The sequence below is a fragment of the Nothobranchius furzeri genome, chromosome 19 (genome assembly GCF_043380555.1).
Source record: "Nothobranchius furzeri strain GRZ-AD chromosome 19, NfurGRZ-RIMD1, whole genome shotgun sequence".
NCBI classification, from domain to species: Eukaryota; Metazoa; Chordata; class Actinopteri; order Cyprinodontiformes; family Nothobranchiidae; genus Nothobranchius; species Nothobranchius furzeri.
This window is the reverse complement of record NC_091759.1, coordinates 10,771,018-10,789,086: the sequence shown is the minus strand read 5'-3', so window position 1 is coordinate 10,789,086 and position 18,069 is coordinate 10,771,018. Positions and strand designations below refer to the sequence as shown.

The following is an 18,069-nucleotide window of genomic DNA, read 5'->3' as shown; positions in this document are numbered from 1 at the left end:
CAGTGGGTGAGGTGCATTGTGGGTAGTCATGCTCTTAGTTATTTTGTTCTAATTTGAGGTGTTTATGCACAGTTATTGTGGGCAGTTGTGTTGTTCTTAGCTTTTGCTTTTTTTAGTGTTCCAAAGGTGGAGTTATTTGTTGTTGTCATGTTGGCACCAAAAGTGAGGAGGGCGGTCGTAGGAATAAGAACGTTGTGATGTTTCACTCCACTGCACTAAATAAAGTTGTAGGTCTCCTTAAATGCTCAGCACTCAGCTCCTTGTGTTATGTATGAGGTGTGAGTTAGTCAGCATTTTTCAGTGTTGTTGTTAGCTTCCTGCTTCACTGTTTGCCTGTATTGGCATGACAGCTGCTGTTTTGATAACATGAGTTGAAACAATTAATCTATTTGTTCAGTTAACATAAACTTTTAATTTGAATGGACAACCATACATGTCTAACTCAAATTTATAAGTTAATATAATGTAGAATTGTGTGTATGTTTAACAAAACAAAATGATTTTTCCACTTTGTAATCTAATAAGATGTGTTGTTTTGACTCACAATATAATATTCAAACAAAGCATAGTTAGTATTCATGATATTTGTACAACTTGACATATAGAGTTGAAAGAAAGTGTTCATTTAAGTTGACATGACTCAAGTTTTTAAGGCAGCTGTTGAACTTTAGTTTTTTAAGTTATTCTGGCCTACAATTTATTACAGTGTACTCATTTAGCTACTTATTCCATTTCCTATTTTTAGTTACTCAGTTACTTACATAGCTGCTTAGTTACTCAGTTCATTATTTACACAGTTATTTAGTTACTCAGTCACCTATTTACTCAGGTAGTCACTTATTTAGCTACTTACTCATTTTCTTATTTTGCTAGTTTCTCATTTACTTACATGGTTGCTTAGGTAGTTAGTTGCTCAGTTCCTTACTTGCAGTTACTTAGTTACTAATTTTTTTTACTTATTCACTCAATTATAATTTGTTATTTGCTCACTTAGTTTCTTTTTTGTTAGTTACTCAGTTTCTTATATACACAGTTACTTTATTACTCAATTACTTACTTACATAGTTAGTTCACTAATGTTACATTAGAAATTGGCTAGTAGTATTTCTTAAATAGTTTAATGATGATATATCACAGAAAACCCATCAATTGTTAACATTTTTTTTTATTTATTAACATATTTAATTGTTCATTTTACTATTTGGAAACAATGAAGCAATGTGAGTCAGAAGAGCAGTAAAAATAAGATTAAAATGTATTCAATGGGAGTCTAATTTAAACTCCTTATCCATCCATGTTAGAGCCTTTAAGGCATACATTAACCTTATTTGTTTGTCTTTCCGTTTAGTAATAAGCAGGATATGAGAGACATAAGGATAATGGGACATCACAGTCTCAAGGTGTTGAGCGTCAATGTAATGCAAGGTCACCGTGACCTCAGGGCTTGGAGCTTTCTGAGTGAACAGCTGTGGTTGATGTTTATTGATTATGAACTGCCAGCAGGACAAACGGGACTTCCCAGAGGACAAACAGTTGGGGTTTTGTTTCAGAACTAACAAATAGTGCTACAGAAACACTAACAGGCTAATAAAACAGACACAATGCATCTATTGGTGTTACCTGAACAACAGCTCAACGTTTCTTAATCCATAAAATTGATCTAATACAAGATTTATTTCAGTAACAAACAAGACAAAAAAAAACTACCTTATATTTTCTAACTAAATCATGTTTTTTTATCAATTCCTCCATCAGTGTGTCAGATCCTGCCAAAGGGTGTGGTTTCTGTGATCGGCCCCGCCTCCAGTCCTGCCTCTGGGTCCACCATCAGTCACATCTGTGGGGAAAAAGAGGTGAGTCTAGTAGTTTAGCACAATAAGACCATGCCATCACTTGAAACATCATCATTAATCCAACTGAAATCAGAAAGGTTTCTGTCAATAAGTTTTTTTTTGTTTGTTTTTTTGTTGTATTTTTGCAACAGTTTCAGCATTCATCTCCATTCAAAATGCATTTTATAATAAATGCGGGCACATCTGCCTCTTGGTGAAAGACATGTTAACTAATGTTCAGCAGGAAAATGTCACTAATAAAACAATAAAATGCTGGAAAAGTCTTTTTTAGATGCGTAACAGCATCAACAATATTATCACAATCATTAATAGGAATTCTAGTGTAAAAACGTCAATAAAAACAGCTTTTCCTGCCACAATCACTCCCCGTTGCAGATACATGCATGAGGTGTTGAAGCATTTCTGAAGATTTTTATGAGGATAAACATGTGTTCAACCATTTTTCTGCCTGAGTGAATCCTCTCCTTCTTTAAAGCCTCCAACCACCCTCGCATCCCCATCCTCATGCCTGACATGCCTCCGATTATTGAATTCTCATCTTGAATAAATAATAAGCTTTGCAGATCAGAGTCAAAACCCAGATGAGCTAATTACAGATTAGCACTTAAACCTCTGTAGGTGTTGGGTTAAATAACTAAGCAGCTGATCACACAGGACACATTTCCTGTCACTTGCATCTTTGTTCATCTCAGAGGTGAATAGTTTTCAATTTGTCATTAATTTATTACCTTCTGTAGAAATATGTTAATCAAAAGGCCTCTGGAGTTTGAATTGCAGATGACGGGTTTTAGAATTCTGTCTCATACACACATTTTGTAGTCCAGCATCAGTATTTCAAAGGAATTAAAATAACTTTTTTTACTTACTTTACAGAAAATGTGTAAAAATGTTTACAATACATAAAGCATTAAAGAAATACTATGTAAAAATTTGAGCCCTAAGAAGCCATAACATCTTTTTATTTAATCTAATATTGGATGAAGCAGGCTAGAGACTCACGTTGAGGTGACCATGTTAACGTTGAATTAGAAGCGAATGGCTCTAAAAATATCTAAAGCTTTTTTTTATTATATACTTTTTCAACTATTAACTACTCGATATTACAGTATTTTGTGAAGGGAATGAGTCCGTCATGGCATTGTACTTCCTTTAATGAGTCATTCAGAACCATAACAACAAGCTAACATTAAGACGGCACACAACACTTCCTCTAATGCTGGAGGCATTTTACCGTAAAAGGTGTAGTAAATGTTCCCTACCATAAATTACCCAAAAGTGCTGTCATCAGATAGAACAATGCATTTATCTACTTAACTCAGTGATAATGACTCGTCTCTGTTTGTCATCTAGAATCGTCTGGTGCTGCTCTGTAAACGGCAACAGCCATGAAACTCACAGAAGTTATTTTTGTTAAGAAAAGCGAGCTGTAGTAACCAAATTTAACCACAGAATGTCATTCTTGTTTGATTCTGACATATTGCACCTTTAAACAGTAAAGCTAAAAATGTAAAAATATTATTTTTTTCTGTAAGTTGAGTGAAAACTCACTCAAAAATAAAAGTGTTAAAAGGAGTGAGGAGAAATATAAATTTAAAATAATACAGAAGTAGAAAGTAGCAATTCATTTTATTGCAGTGAGATGATTTTTTTTAGAATGATCGTTTTGTGTTTGCTGCAAGATAATTAGTGAAACATTTAGTATGTCTTCATTAAACGTTACTTGTTCAGCCGGTACTTGTAGTTTTAATTATTAGCCTCATTTGTCATTTCGGCTATGAATTATCTAACACATTTACATTTTGTTATGTGTGTCCACTTAGATTTACTTGTGTTTATTTCATTAAAACATCCATTTTATTGGTGTTAGGTTTACAGTCTCTGTCATCTATGTTCTCTCTCCTCCTCTGTTATTTCAGATCCCACACATAAAGATCGGCCCTGAAGAAACCCCTAAATTACCCTATCTTCGTTTTGCATCTGTGACCCTCTACCCAAGCAACGAGGACCTCAGCCTGGCCATTGGATCCATCCTACACTCATTTGGCTATCCAACAGCCAGCTTAATCTGTGCTAAAGCAGAGTGTGAGTGCACATTTCCATTTTAGCTGTTTTTATTCTTATTTTTTTTAATTATTTCATTTGATTCTTTTAGTGAAGTATCCTCCACTTTCATCCTGAAAACAATTCATTTTAAAGACACTTTAGTATTCCAGGTGGATTTTATGTTCCAGTTCGGTGCTTATGCCTCTCTATGCATTTTTTTTCCCATTTGCTTATTGTTGCTCTGCTGGAATGAGATACTTGACAATGTGCTGAGTGGGTGAATGTGTTGTACAAACAGTTTGGGATTTCAAAGCAAGCACTTATTTCACACTCTGGAGTGTTGACTGATGTGGCCAGGCGATAAGTTTAATGTGGGCTCAGGGTTTGCAGGAAACAGCTCTGACCTGCTGAGGTTTGGACTCGTTGGTGGTGCCCTGTGGTATCTGGCATCGAGATGCTAGCTGTAGATTCTTAGAGTACTTGAAGCTGTAAATTGAAGCTGCTGTGCGACAGATTTTTTTTCTAGCACCTCCGTTTGCATGCTGTGGACATCATGATTTAGCTTACTGCAGACAAGTGCTGAACAGGGAGACGTTATTTTCTGAGATGCTGTGATAGAGGCAGGAGGTAGAACTAAATACTTGAATCCGGTCAAATAAACTCAGAGGTGTGTTGCTGCACATTCCTGTCCTGATTTTTTCATAATATTGATATGAAACCTTGATGACTTAATTAGATATACATTAATAAAGTGAAGTCACATTAGTTGTCACACAAAATGATGTGTTTGCGATATTTGTTCTCTGCATTTGACCCATCCCCTGGGGGAGCAGTGAGCTGCAGACACAGCCGCGCTCAGGAACCATTTGTTGGTTTAACCCCCCAATCCAACCCCTTAATGCTGAGTGTCAAGCAGGGAGGCACTGGGCCCCAGTCTTTGGTATGACCTGACTAGGATTTTTCTCTGGAAACGTTTTTTTGCTATATTGCTAAAAAATACTTTTCATATACTGATGGCAACCCATAAATAATTTTTGGGGCAAAAAATTAAAAGCTTTATTTATCTCTGAAACACAAAACCCCAGAGATAACCTGATCCAGTCCAGCCACACCTCATGCTATATATGCTAGCATGATAAACAGGAAGTGAGTGGAAGGGCGTTCGGTTTGGTGCAGAGCTGTGTGTGTGTGTGTGTGTGTGTGTGTGTGTGTGTGTGTGTGTGTGTGTGTGTGTGTGTGTGTGTGTGTGTGTGTGTGTGTGTGTGACCATTTTCTGAATCCATCAGATTCTGTGAAGCTAGAGGGTAGTCTAAAAAAAGCGGTCAGACCTTAGAGTTTTTCGAAATGCAGCTTGCTTGAGCGGCTTTTTTAAAGAATGACTATGACACCTTTAAGAAAAATGCCTCATACAACAACTGAACAACTGAACCAGAATTTCATCTGTTTATTTTTTAAGCCCCAAAATTAACAACAAGATCAAAAGCAAAAAAATCCATTTTATTATTGTGATTTTTTAGTATTGGATAAGATTCAGTAAACATGTTTATGTACATCGGGCATGTCCAAGAAGTAAATCTGGGGCTAGCTGCATCCCCCAGTTCCATTCCGAATGATGATTTATTTCTATCTTGTAGGCTGTGGACGTAGATCAACACTTTCCACAATTTAAATGTTGAGGTTTTTACTAATAGTGCCTATTTTTGACTAATTTTGAGTAAAAATAAAAATTTACCATTAAATATGTTTTGCATAAAAAATAAAAATATAAAAAACTGATTTTGTAGTCTTTAAGGACAAACTTAGCCCTCGTCTTGAAAAGTTTGCGTTAGACTATCAAAAGGTTTCAGCATACTTATTAGTTCTGCTCCAAACAACAACAACAAAAATGTGACTGTTACTAAAAGCTAAATTTGAGACAAAAGAAGCATTACCATGTTCTCTAAATATTCCTCAGCTTTTACTTCATTTTATTGGTGATTGTCATTAACGTTTGTTCAAATATCATACACTCGATGCTTTTGTGTCGTGTTGCTTTAATTTCAGTCATCTCAGCTTGAAATTGGAAAATGTGTTAAATAAACATTCCTTCATTTCCATAATTTAACAAAGCAGTAAATGACATGTTAGACGACAGAAGAAAAAACGTCTGATTTTTAAACATTTTTGTGACTATTAATATTATTACTTGAGGAGCATTTCCTCCGCTGAATTTGTGTCTGAGGATGATAGCTGCCATATGCTGTGATGATATGGAGGTTTTTAATGTTTTTATGATTGATTGCCAATTTAAGCAGCCAGCTGTTTAGTCACATGCAAAAAAAAAGAGAAAGTGTTCATGTCAAGCATGATGTGCAAACTGTCAATCACCAAATGAGCCAACAATGCATCATGATATGCAGCTTTGGTAGACCTTCAGAGCTTCTCTCACGATGTATGATGAGTGACTGTTGGATAAACAAACTCTGAGCATTTGTGATTGATTCAAAATGGCATTTGTTTTAATTTATTTGAGCAGAATTTTCATTTTTACAGAAGAGATAAGTTTTCTGGCTTACTGGAACAACATTTGTTTGTAAATTTACTTTATAATTCTTTTTAAAGACGTAACTCAGAACTGGAAAGAATGGCTTTTCTGGTACCGGTGGTCTAGTAAACAGTTTTATGAGTCTTGAACATGTTGATGCGAGTGTGTTGCTCCAAGACTGAAAAGCTCACGTACGTTGCCTCAGGTCACGATGTGTTAACACAAATACCTCGTAGCAAAGGCAGATATTACCATAGGATTCAACTACCAGCTTGCTTATTTCTGCAGCTACAGTCACACACTGATTCAAGTGAACTTCCATCCTTCCAAGCGCTGCTCACAGTGCTTAACCTTTTGCCTTGAAGAAAATAAAAAGTCAATAAGATTTCACATCATTAGCACAGCTTGTGATCTTTGTGCTTCGTCTGTCAGCAAAGCTGTTAACATGTTGTGGTGTTTCACAATGCAAGTGTTAACTTTGGAAAAATAAAATTGTAATTGCAAGGGCTATCTATACTTGATTCAAAGCTCTAGAGACGTTTTATGACTTGAAAACACATTTACAACCTTCATCAAAATGTAAAATTCTAATTATGCAAAGAAAACACACAATAACTATGATAAGGAGCAATATGTAAGAATTCTACAGAGAAATAATCACAAAGCAGTTTAATGTCTCAATCATGTTGGAAGGAAGGTTACAATGGGAGGTGAGGGTGGGGGTCAGTTTTTCTTCTTTAAAAAACAAACAAACAAGCAAACATCAACAAAAAACAGATACACATAGTTAGGGATGGGTACCTTTGACATATGAATCGATCCGGTACTAATTCCCGGTACCTACGAATCGATACCGGTACTTAACGGTACCAATTTTCGATACTTTTGAGTGTTTGATATTTTTAATTCTCTTTTATAATTAAATATATATTTTTCTCAATATATAACAATATTTGATAAATATCACGATAAGTAACATTCAACTGTTTGTATTTTAACATCGTCCTTGTAGTTTTATAAGCTGATAATTAAACTGAAGCAACATCTTTACTGTGAACTAAATTTACTGTGTATCTTCATTCCTTTTGACGTCCTTTTTCATTTGATTTTTCCTACTGGGAAGTTAGAATTTCTGAGGAGAAAGCAAACACACCATTAGTGAAATGGAAGCTAACAAATCAAGCTAACGTTATCTTAAACAGTTTATTTAACTGCTGGAACAGATTTAAACGATGATGCCTCACACTTAGATCGTTGTCACTGGTTTCATCTTCACCCAATCACCCGTCGCATTTAGTAAAGTGAAGCCAAACTTTAGTGCGCGTTCATGTTTTTCTAGTCGGAATTTCGGAGTTCAGAGGAGAAAGCGAACGCACCATTAGCGAAACAGAAGCTAACGTATCAAGCTAACGTTATCTTAAACGTTTTATTTACCTACCGGAGCAGATTAAGATGAGGATGTCTCACTTAGATCGTTGTTGCTGGTTTCATCATCACCCAGTTACCCATCACATTTAGTGAAGTGGACCTAAGCTTTAGCGTGCGTTCTTTCTACCATGCTGCTCTGTTTACAACTGGCTCGCAGCGACCGATGACATAACTCTCTTGCGCATGCGCAGCTGTCTAGGCAAGTTCTCGTTGTGAAGGACGGGTACCGAAACGAGGCACCGTTTCAAATGAAGTGAATCGGTGCTCGGTCAGTACTGTGGAATTCGGTCGGTACCTTAAAAAGTACCGAATTCGGTACCCATCCCTACACATAGTTACTGTTAACAATCAGTGAGTTTGTGAGGTTGTCGAGTTTGTGCGGAGTTAACGCTGCAGTTCTGACAAAAGCCTTCAGAGTTGTTTAAAGAACCAAAGCCAGTCAACAGGAGCGACCCAGAAGTTATTTCTCTAAAAGCCACGGAATCTTTTTGGTTTACTCTAATATTTAGTGAAGAGGTTAGAGGCTAGCGTTGAGCTAATAATGCTAACTGGGAATTAGAAGCATATAGTCAATGTTAAAATATCTCAAGCTACTTTTTCAATCAACAACTCAATATTACAGTGAAATGCATGTTTAAAGTAAATTATGAGTCAATTGGGGCATTTTACTTCCTTTATTGAGTCATTCAGAACTGTAACAGCATGTTAACAGCAAAAAATAAATAAATAAAGTAAACACACTTCCTCTATTGCCTGGTACATTTTACCACAATAAGCATAGAACGTACCCCCTACTGTAAAACGCCCTACAGTGCAAGCACCAGATAAGACAATGTATTTAACTACTTACTTACTTACTGCATCATCTTCATTCGTCAGCCAACATTTTTAGACAATGATTCGTAACTGGCAACATGTATGAAATTATTTTTTCTTTTTTCAGTTGCCAAATTTGACCACAAGATGTCATTCTCACTTCATTCTTACATGTTGCATCTTTAAATGTGAAAAACATTTGCACTTATTGTTTTCTCTATCCCTAACCCTATCCTCCATTGTCCAGCAAACCCATGTAAACAATAAGAATACATTTGTGTTTAGCTCAGTTGGACAAATGACCCAATCACATATCAATGAAAAAAGAAGACAATATGTTGCTGTTTATCATAATAACGTATGAGATGTGTGAAGGGACTGTGTTTTGTTTTCATTTCCAGTTCCTGAGGCTTTTCTTGAGTGTAAATACATTTTGAATTATAATTAATGAGCCTGTATTGAACAAGCTAGCATTTCTAAAGCCATAAAAGCATTTCATTACTTGTTTCAGTTAATGCAAAAAAAATCTCTAATAAGTAAATCCATTCACATCTGCTTGGACACATGGGACAAAATGCTTTCTGTGAGGAAACAAATTAATGGCCTTTCAGCATAATCACCTTTATCCCAGCCTGCTTATTACCCCTGTTGAGTCTTTGAAGCACCAACAGTTATTTATCATGGTAATGACTCAATCTATGTTGAAGTTTTCACTTTTTCCAATGAAATTTGATCTGTGGTGTGACATGTTGGTGGTTTGAACCCAGCTTCCACCAAAACATGTCCTTGAGCAAGAGCATTAATATTAATGTGTGCATGAGTGTGTGAATAACATATATACAGTAAAGAGCTGTAAGTGGCCAAAGTGACTAAAAAAGATCTATATTCAGTCTTTTTACCATGTGACACAATCCAGATGTGTTGCCACCACAGCTGGAGGGAAGGCGAACTATTATGTTGTTATTGCTCAAACTCTCTTTCTTCCCTGTAGGCCTGCTCCGATTGGAGGAGCTTGTTCGCCACTTCCTTATCTCTAGGGAGACGCTGTCGGTGCGAATGCTAGACGACAGTTTGGATCCCACCCCCTTGCTGAAGGAGATTCGAGATGACAAAGTGGCTACCATCATCATTGATGCCAACGCCTCAATCTCCTACCACATCCTCAGGAAGGTGATGATGCATAAACACTCAGATAAAGCTGCATCACTTTGACAATGACGCGTTCTTTTATGGAGATGATACTTGCCAAGAAAGTAGACAGTTACTAATAATGAAGACAACATATTTCACAGAAGAAAAGGTCTGTAGAAATAGGCTCAAAATCACCAATTAATTTTGCATTTTTTGAAAGTGCAAGAACAAATTAATCTTCTCCATCGAATTTATAGAGCCCTTGCAAATGGACATCTCTGTTTTATTCTGTGCTGCCAGCCAAGCAGTGGTAATGCAGTCTGCCCACATTTCGATACGGCATCAAGCACATGTGCAGAGGAAAACCCGCCCATGTTAATGCAATTGCCTGCTGGGGGGGAGGGGGGGGGGCACTAAGAAGGTGCCATACAAATACAGGTCATTTACAGTAAAATGTATATGTGAAGTAAAAAATGAGACAGTCCTTACTTACTTCAGGCCCAGCAACACACTCAGACAGAAACTGGATCACCCGAAAGACAAAACTCCTAAACACAAACTGAACAATGTGGTGTATGCTGTACAGTGCAGCGAGGAATGCCCAGACCTCTACATCGGAGAAACCAAACAGCCACTTCACAAGCGCATGGCACAACATAGAACAGCCACCTCCACGGGACAGGACTCAGCAGTTCATTTGCATCTAAAGGACAAAGGTCACTCTTTCGAGGATGCCAACGTTCACATTTTGGACAGAGAGGACAGATGGTTTGAAAGAGGAGTGTGTCCACTGTGAGCAACCATCTTTGAACAGAGGTGGTGGTTTACGACACCAACTGTCTGCATCTATAATCCAGTTTTGAGATCCCTTCCCAGATGCCTCAACGCCCACGCATATCCTGGGCCATCTGACCTCAGGAATTCACATGATAGGGTGGGGCCAGGCTTCACAATGAGCTCACCCGAAACTCTGGCTGAATAGGACCCACACCCACCCTCACACCTTGGCTAATGTGTTTATGTAGAAGATCATCGGGGGTCTTTTGTTCCCTCTTCGGGAGGAAACTCCCACTGGGTTTGAATCTGGGACTCTCCACCATTTGACCTCAGAACTGAAGAAGCCTCTCGGATGAGAGGTGAAACGTCTTCAAGCAACTCAAAGAAGTCCAGACGCTTTTCTTTCAAAGCTCATTAGACTACAATGACCTGGATGACTGAGAACCTTCACAGACATCCTGGAGTTTTACTTCCTTTTGTTACAGCCCCAGTAAAGTTGCTTGAGATCAGCACCCTGGACAGCGCCTGTGCAAGTTGCAGCTCTCGTACTCCTGCGCTGTTTTCTGCTTCTCCCATTCAGCACCCTGGAGAGAGGCAATCTGCTGCGCAGCACTGCAAAAGCAAATCATAATCAAACAGTTTAGCCTTTAAAAAGCAGGGCCTTTCAAACGTTAATGGGCACAGATCTGTGCTGTTGTCCCCTTGACTATGGCTTTGTGAATTAGTTGTGTGCTTCTGCGTGTTTTTGAGACAATTTTTATTTTAAAGAGTCAATCTGTCAGCACTTGTCAGTGCACCCCAGGCCAGCTGTGGCTACATCGTAGCTCATCAGCACCAGGGTGTGAATGTGTGTGTGAATGGATGAATGATACACTGTAGTGTAAAGTGCTTTGGAGTCCTCTGACTCAGAAAGATGCTCTACAAATGTGGGTCATTTATCATTTAAAAGAGAACTAGCTGTAAGCTAAACTGCTTAGTATGATATTTTTCTTTGTGCGGTCCTATAAATGACTTGTGGAGTTAATGCATGATTCTTTAAATTAGATCCTCTCTGGTGACTCAACATCAAACTTTGTGAGTAGTTTTTCCCACTCTTGGACCTAATTAATTTATTTGCATACTGTCTTTTGTTTTACTTAATAAGAGTGCCTTTAGTTAAGAGCATTTCTGTTATGTTTCAAAACAGTGTGCTGTGAGTTTTATCCAGTGCTTTGTGTTTAGTTACTTAGATCAGATACTGTTTTCTCCCTGGGAGTATTATTGGTTACTTGCCACTAGATACAATCTACTTCCTATGTTTGTAATGTGGCGGTACCTCTTCCTGATTTCAGTCTTGCTAGAATAAATATTGTGATTACCACATGGTTCATACCACTTTCCTGAGTTACTTCCTCCTTCATGCTCCTTGACAATAGGGGGAGTAAAACCTTTAATGAGTAATTCAGAACTATATCAACAAGCTAACAAGATGGCAAATATCTGCACTCGCTCTAATCATGGACACATTTTACGGTAATAAATGTAGTGCAGTAAAACACTCAAGAATGCAAAGACTAAATATAACCATGTGTATATCAACTTACTGTGTATGACTCATCTTTGCTTGTCATCTAGAATCTAACTGGCAACAGCCTTGAAACTCACATAACGGCAGTGAGAAAGTGAAGTTTTTTGTTTTAAAAAATGGACTGCTGTACCCAAATATGACCACATTATTACTTAATTCTCACAAATTGTAACTTTAAGACGTGCAGTTCTCTCTTCGAAACATGTAATCGTCTTTCTTTTCTTCGGGAGCTTCTTCCCCACTGTATATAACTCCAGTTTGTGCACAAAGGGAGTTAAATTATGTGTGTTTTCTGTGAAAATACTATTTTCTGTTCACACTGACAGTGAACATTTGTACTGGAGAAAATGTGCCAGATAATGAATGTTAAAAAAAACAATGAACAAATGATTAGATGGCAGCTCACAGAAATCCTGTTCTGGAACACCCCGTGTCTGCATTAATGTCACTGAGAATTGTGTTTTTTAAGATAAAGTTGAAACATTTAGAATAAAATTTCCCTCATCCTTTCTTTCGTTCTCTTTGTGACCTCCAGGCGAACGAGCTGGGGATGATGTCAGCCTTCTACAAGTACATCCTCACCACCATGGTAAGAACGTCAGAGAGCTCTCCCATTAATATTTATTAGAATCTCAACTCCACATCTTTTCAGCTCTTTGTTCATTTTTCTTTTGGAACCCCCTTCATACGTTTCTCTTTTCCTTACAATGTTGATGAGTCATGAAGGTGGATATTAAAGAATAACATGTATTCAAGCTTAACATAAAAGATCTCTTTCCTATTATTCTTTTTGCTTTTTGTTCTTTATCACATTTTTTTATGTAACTTTATTTCTGCTTTCTTTAAATCCTCATTTCTAACTTTTTTATCTTCTATTGTGTTGTCCCACTGCTTCATTTCTAAATTTTCTTTTGCCTTTATATTACCACTAGCCCAATCTCTTTATAAACCATCTTACATACTTTTCTCCAACGCTTGTAAACAGCATTTTTAAAGACCAAGTTCAGTTATTTTTTTCAATGCATTTGCTGTGGACTCTAGTATAATTGAATGTCTTGTGAGTCAGCCTCTGTGGGGAAAAAAGCTCTGGCGCTTCTGTTTTGTCAATTAGAAGTTAGCCATAAGAATGGGAAGCAGAGCACAGCATGATTTGGACATCTCACTTCTGATTGGCTAACAGCAACATGACTCTACTACTGACTCTTATTGCTTTGCAACGCTGATGTTTTATCTCCACAAATAACTCTAGCCTTTAGGAGTTCTAATGTGTTTTTCAGTTGCTAACAGTTAGCTTATATTAGCTAATGGGCACTCTGCTCTCTCCTGGACGCTAAATCAACAGCCTTTCCCATCACAATCCAAGCTCGGTGGGTAAAAGGCTATTTTCACAGCCTGCATATGAAACTCTGGGTGATCGATCACTTCTAAAAAAAATAATAAAATACATTTTTTTCTGTTAACCTTTTCTTTAAGATACTTTTGAAAATAGCTCACCTTCACCACAAAGTTTCTCAATTTTCCCTCTCTTCTCACTAATTTCAAGCAGTAAGGAGATAACATATTACCTCTCAAAATAGGTTACTACTTTAACTTAGAATCACACTGTTTTGGTACATATAACATTTTACGAGAAGTCCCAAAATATGCATGTTAAATAACATTTAAGTCAATTTAAACAAAAGCTTTTGCTAAACGACTAATCTATAAAGACAAGTCACCTCCAAATCAACTTTTTAAAATTTTTTTTGGCGGATAAACTATATAAATGAGTGTCTAATTGTGCTGTAGACACTTTTGGCATTTTAGTGCATCTTAGTTTAAAATGAAATATTCTGCCTAAAACTGTCAGTGTTTTGTCTCTTCAGGGAAAAATTTCTGCACTGCATTTGAATTGAAATCTGCCATCATTATTGGCTAAGAGGTATCCTTTGACACTAGCTGGTACCGTATGATGTCACAATGTTGTTGTGAGCCTGTGTGTCTGTATTTGTTAGCGGCTCCACCCTCTTGGTCTGTTAGGCAACAGCATTTGTTAAATTTTTCAAACAGGAAGTGGGAGTGGAGTAAGGCTCTGGTAGGGGGTGACTTGCTCTTTGATAAATAGTATGTGGTCTGTGTGGCCGGGTCACATGACGCATAACTCGCAATTGCAGCCAAACAGAAAACATTTCCTGTCTTAAATATGATTTAGTTAAAGAATTTCATTGACTTGAGAGCCAAGAGTACTTGTAAGTAAGAAAATGAAAAACCCCAGCCAATGTTTCAGGACATTTTGAAAGGTGTCCCATGAACTTCTGCAATTTGTTAGAGTCACTGCCGGGCGAGTCTCTTGGTGTGGGGACAGATTCATCACAGGAATCTGGAATCACTTTTAATTAACTTTTTTGTGAGGCAGACAGCACAAAAAATTTGAGACAACTTTGGAAATGTTTGCACAAATATGACATAAAGTAAAATTAGCATACATGAAAATGCTATTATATTATATACCATAAAAGACTATGTATGGAACATCTTGCAGAGGCATTAGACATAGTTAATTGAACAGAATTTTGCGTCTTTATTCAATCACCAACAGTCACAGCCCAGTTAGTTTGGTTTTACTGTTCTTTGTTCATTAGCTGTAATGAGTTGCTTTTATCTTTCATCCTTTGTTTTTTATATCTGTTTTTATCTGTGTACTGCACCAGTTCCATCTGTCTTTTTGTTCACTTTCTTTTTTGCACCATTATGTGTTTTATTTCTCCAACCATTTGCTGTTATGTTCCACTACCAACAGTGTTTGCTATCTTCTCTTCCAGGATGTTTTTATGTCACACTGTAAAAACTAAGCTGTTAGGTATCCTCTCCTTGCCTAAACTCCACTCTCCTACTCTCTACCTTCTCATCAGAAATGCAGGCTGGTCTTGCCACCATTTGTCATCATCATAATTTCCCTGTTTGCTGTTGTGCCCTTGCACAAATAAGCAGCGTGGATAATAACTTGTCTCGATCTCCGCCTTGACTCTAAACACTGCGAGTCACAGACTTTAACAGGACCACTCACACGGCACTAACAAACCAAGGGCAAATTTGTCCTCTCCTCACCTCTTTCTCACATTTTCATTCCTTTGCAGAGGTGCATGTGACCTACCTCTAGCATTGTATTGAACATGCTCTGTGGGTTGTAAAAACACAGGTAGAATTCAAACTGCTTATAGGAAAGTGGATGAGTGAAAACAAGGGCTATAACATGGAAGCTTTTAGGAAGATAAACTTACACTTTTACCATTGGTAATGAAAAAAGAGCTAATGTAGAATTTTCTTATACTTCAAAGTTTGTTTCTTTTTTTATGTAGTATTTAAATATTTTCACTTTAAAACTGGTAATTAATTGCCGTAATACCATGTATGTCTGCAGAGTAGATGGATTTCGTTAACAGGAGGGATGTGGGAGCCAATCAGAAGAGTTTATATTTCCAGCCTGGAACTAAACAATTTAAAGTCATTTTGTGGAATGTGGCCTTTATCTGTTTGTAGACAGATGGACTGATTTAAATTTTACAGGTAATCAGGGCCACCACAGCCCACACTGATATGTCATTTAGGGGTTTCTGTCAGTACAAATTCTTAAGCTAATACATGCATTTCATTTTTCTAACAGAACATATTTGCAGACTACATAAGCACAGTCATGTACTAAAATCAATGTGTGAGTTTCTGTTAAAGATCACAAGTCAGGACATCTGTTTTCTATACAGATCAGATTTTATGTTAACAGATGCCAGCACTGTTTTAAACAGCATCTGTCACTTGTGAACATTCTTTAGTGATCTCCAAAAGGTATTTATTAAACATAGCTGCAAACAAGACTGACACTCAACCAGGACCCATAACAACCAGCTGGTTATAAATTGTGTAGGGCTAAAATGAGAACAAATAGTGAGATTTGTCAGACATTCGTACAACTGTTCTTGTTGGAAAGCATCTTAATTTGTTTGCAATTTGCTCTTATTTTATTTACAATATTGTTGCATATATTGTCACAAGGCACTCGAGGAGTACAGACACTTCCCTCTTTCGCTCCCTTATCTTTTTTTCCCAAGGCTCTTTGTCCTGTCTGCCCACAGAGCGTTTCTCTGCATTCCTTCTGAAAAACTATATTTTTACTAACCATGGATTTGATAAACTGGTCATTCAATGCGATCGATAAGATTTTTTCAACAATGAGAACGGAGCAGGGGGCTCCCACATGTCCACAGGGGACACACCCAGTGGGATATATATTGGATTCCTGGAAGGAGTGAAGATCATATGCCTCAGCCAGCTGTCCATTGAGGACATCGAAGACGTGTGGATATTCGGCCTGATGATCACTGGATTTCTCCTGATTGGAGTGGGAGGATATCTGGTTTTCTGGAAATTTGGGAAGACAGGAGCGATTGGAGGGCGACCCGCACCCACGGAAAGCACTGTCCATGCGGAGACTTCTCAGACTGGGACGTTACTCAAGGTGAATCGTAAGCTGGACACTGTTCTAGCTGTGATACCGGTATTAGTGCGCAAAATGGATGTCATCTCGGAGAGAGTCACCGGACGGTATGGACAGGTTTAAAAACCCAAAATTTACTTCACTGAAGGACCGGAAATGATCAGTTTAAAGACTGAAGGCAGAGAGGAAAATTATCTCAGCCTGACCCAAACAAATTCTTGTTATCCGAATCTGACGCCCTGGTAGCCTTGAGCTGCAAGCAACTAAAACTCCCACGAAGGAATGCAGACAGATGTTGTGACCCCCCCCCCACCCCCACCCCCACCCCCCACACACACACACACACACACACACACGCCCCCCACCCCCCACCCCACCTTTGGATTGGTGGACTTCCAATCCAATCTTATTTATATAGTGCATTTAAAAACAGCATGTCAGCTGACCAAAGCACTGCACAGAGTTAAACCTAAAAAGCCATTCAAAATACACATATATACACATTAAACACAGATAAAAGCTGTCATAAAATAGAAACACCTAAAAACAATACAAATGTATAAAACAGCCAATAAAAGAGGAGTCAATAAAAACAGAAGTCAGTAAAACAGAAGAGTCACAGCATAAAAGCCCGATCATTGACCAAAAGCCAAATTTAAAAAAATGTGTCTTCAGGCTGGATTTAAACTGTGCCATTGAAGAAGCCTGGCGTACCACCAGAGGGAGTGTGTTCCAAAGTCTGGGAGCTGCAAAGGCAAACACACGCTCCCCACAAGCTTTATACTTCATTTTAGGGACTATGAGCAATAGATGATCAGCAGACTGGGGGGGGGGGGGGGGGGGTGTAGGGGGTGAGCAGCTCTGAGAGGTATAAGGGGGCTAGACCATTCAGGGATTTGTAAGTAAAAGTCAGAACTTTGTGTTGAGTTCGAAATTGCACAGGAATCCAATGTAGATCTGGCAGAATTGGAGTGATGTGGCAGCGTTTCTTTGCATTGGAGAGAAATCTGGCTGCAGCATTCTGGACTTTCTGTAGACGATTTAGGACAGATACATTTACACCAATTGGAACCGAGTTGGAAAAATCGAGTCTGGAAGTGATAAATGCATGAATCACTGATTCTAAGTGCGGCCTCTTCAGAATGGGCTTTAGTCGGGCAAGGCAACAAAGTTGGAAGAAGCAGGATCGAACAGTGGCATTTACATGTGCACTCATTGATAAGTCAACATCCAGTTTAACCCCAAGGCTGGTCACACAAGAAATAAGGTTTAGGGGGGAGAGATCAAAGGCAGCAGAAGTATGCAGATTATGTTTTGGTTTGAATAGAATGGCCTCAGTCTTATTGTCATTGAACTTCAGGAAATTGGAAGCTAGCCAGGTTTTAATTTCTGAGAGACAATCTGAGAGCTGGGTAATGGAACTTATTTGATTTAGAGCCATATAAATTTGACAGTCATC

The 18,069-nt window shown here is 38.0% G+C and overlaps 1 protein-coding gene across 1 annotated transcript in view; it reads left to right on the top strand.

Annotated features, from left to right (window-relative positions):
* Positions 1-18,069, top strand: part of LOC107394580 (glutamate receptor ionotropic, kainate 5) — a 323,717-nt gene that overhangs the window by 223,981 nt on the left and 81,667 nt on the right. Inside the window, exons 6-9 of the mRNA XM_070547633.1 lie at positions 1,756-1,853; positions 3,770-3,935; positions 9,656-9,834; positions 12,675-12,728. Of these exons, the coding sequence (XP_070403734.1) occupies positions 1,756-1,853; positions 3,770-3,935; positions 9,656-9,834; positions 12,675-12,728 (497 nt within the window). The remainder of the gene's footprint in view (positions 1-1,755; positions 1,854-3,769; positions 3,936-9,655; positions 9,835-12,674; positions 12,729-18,069) is intronic.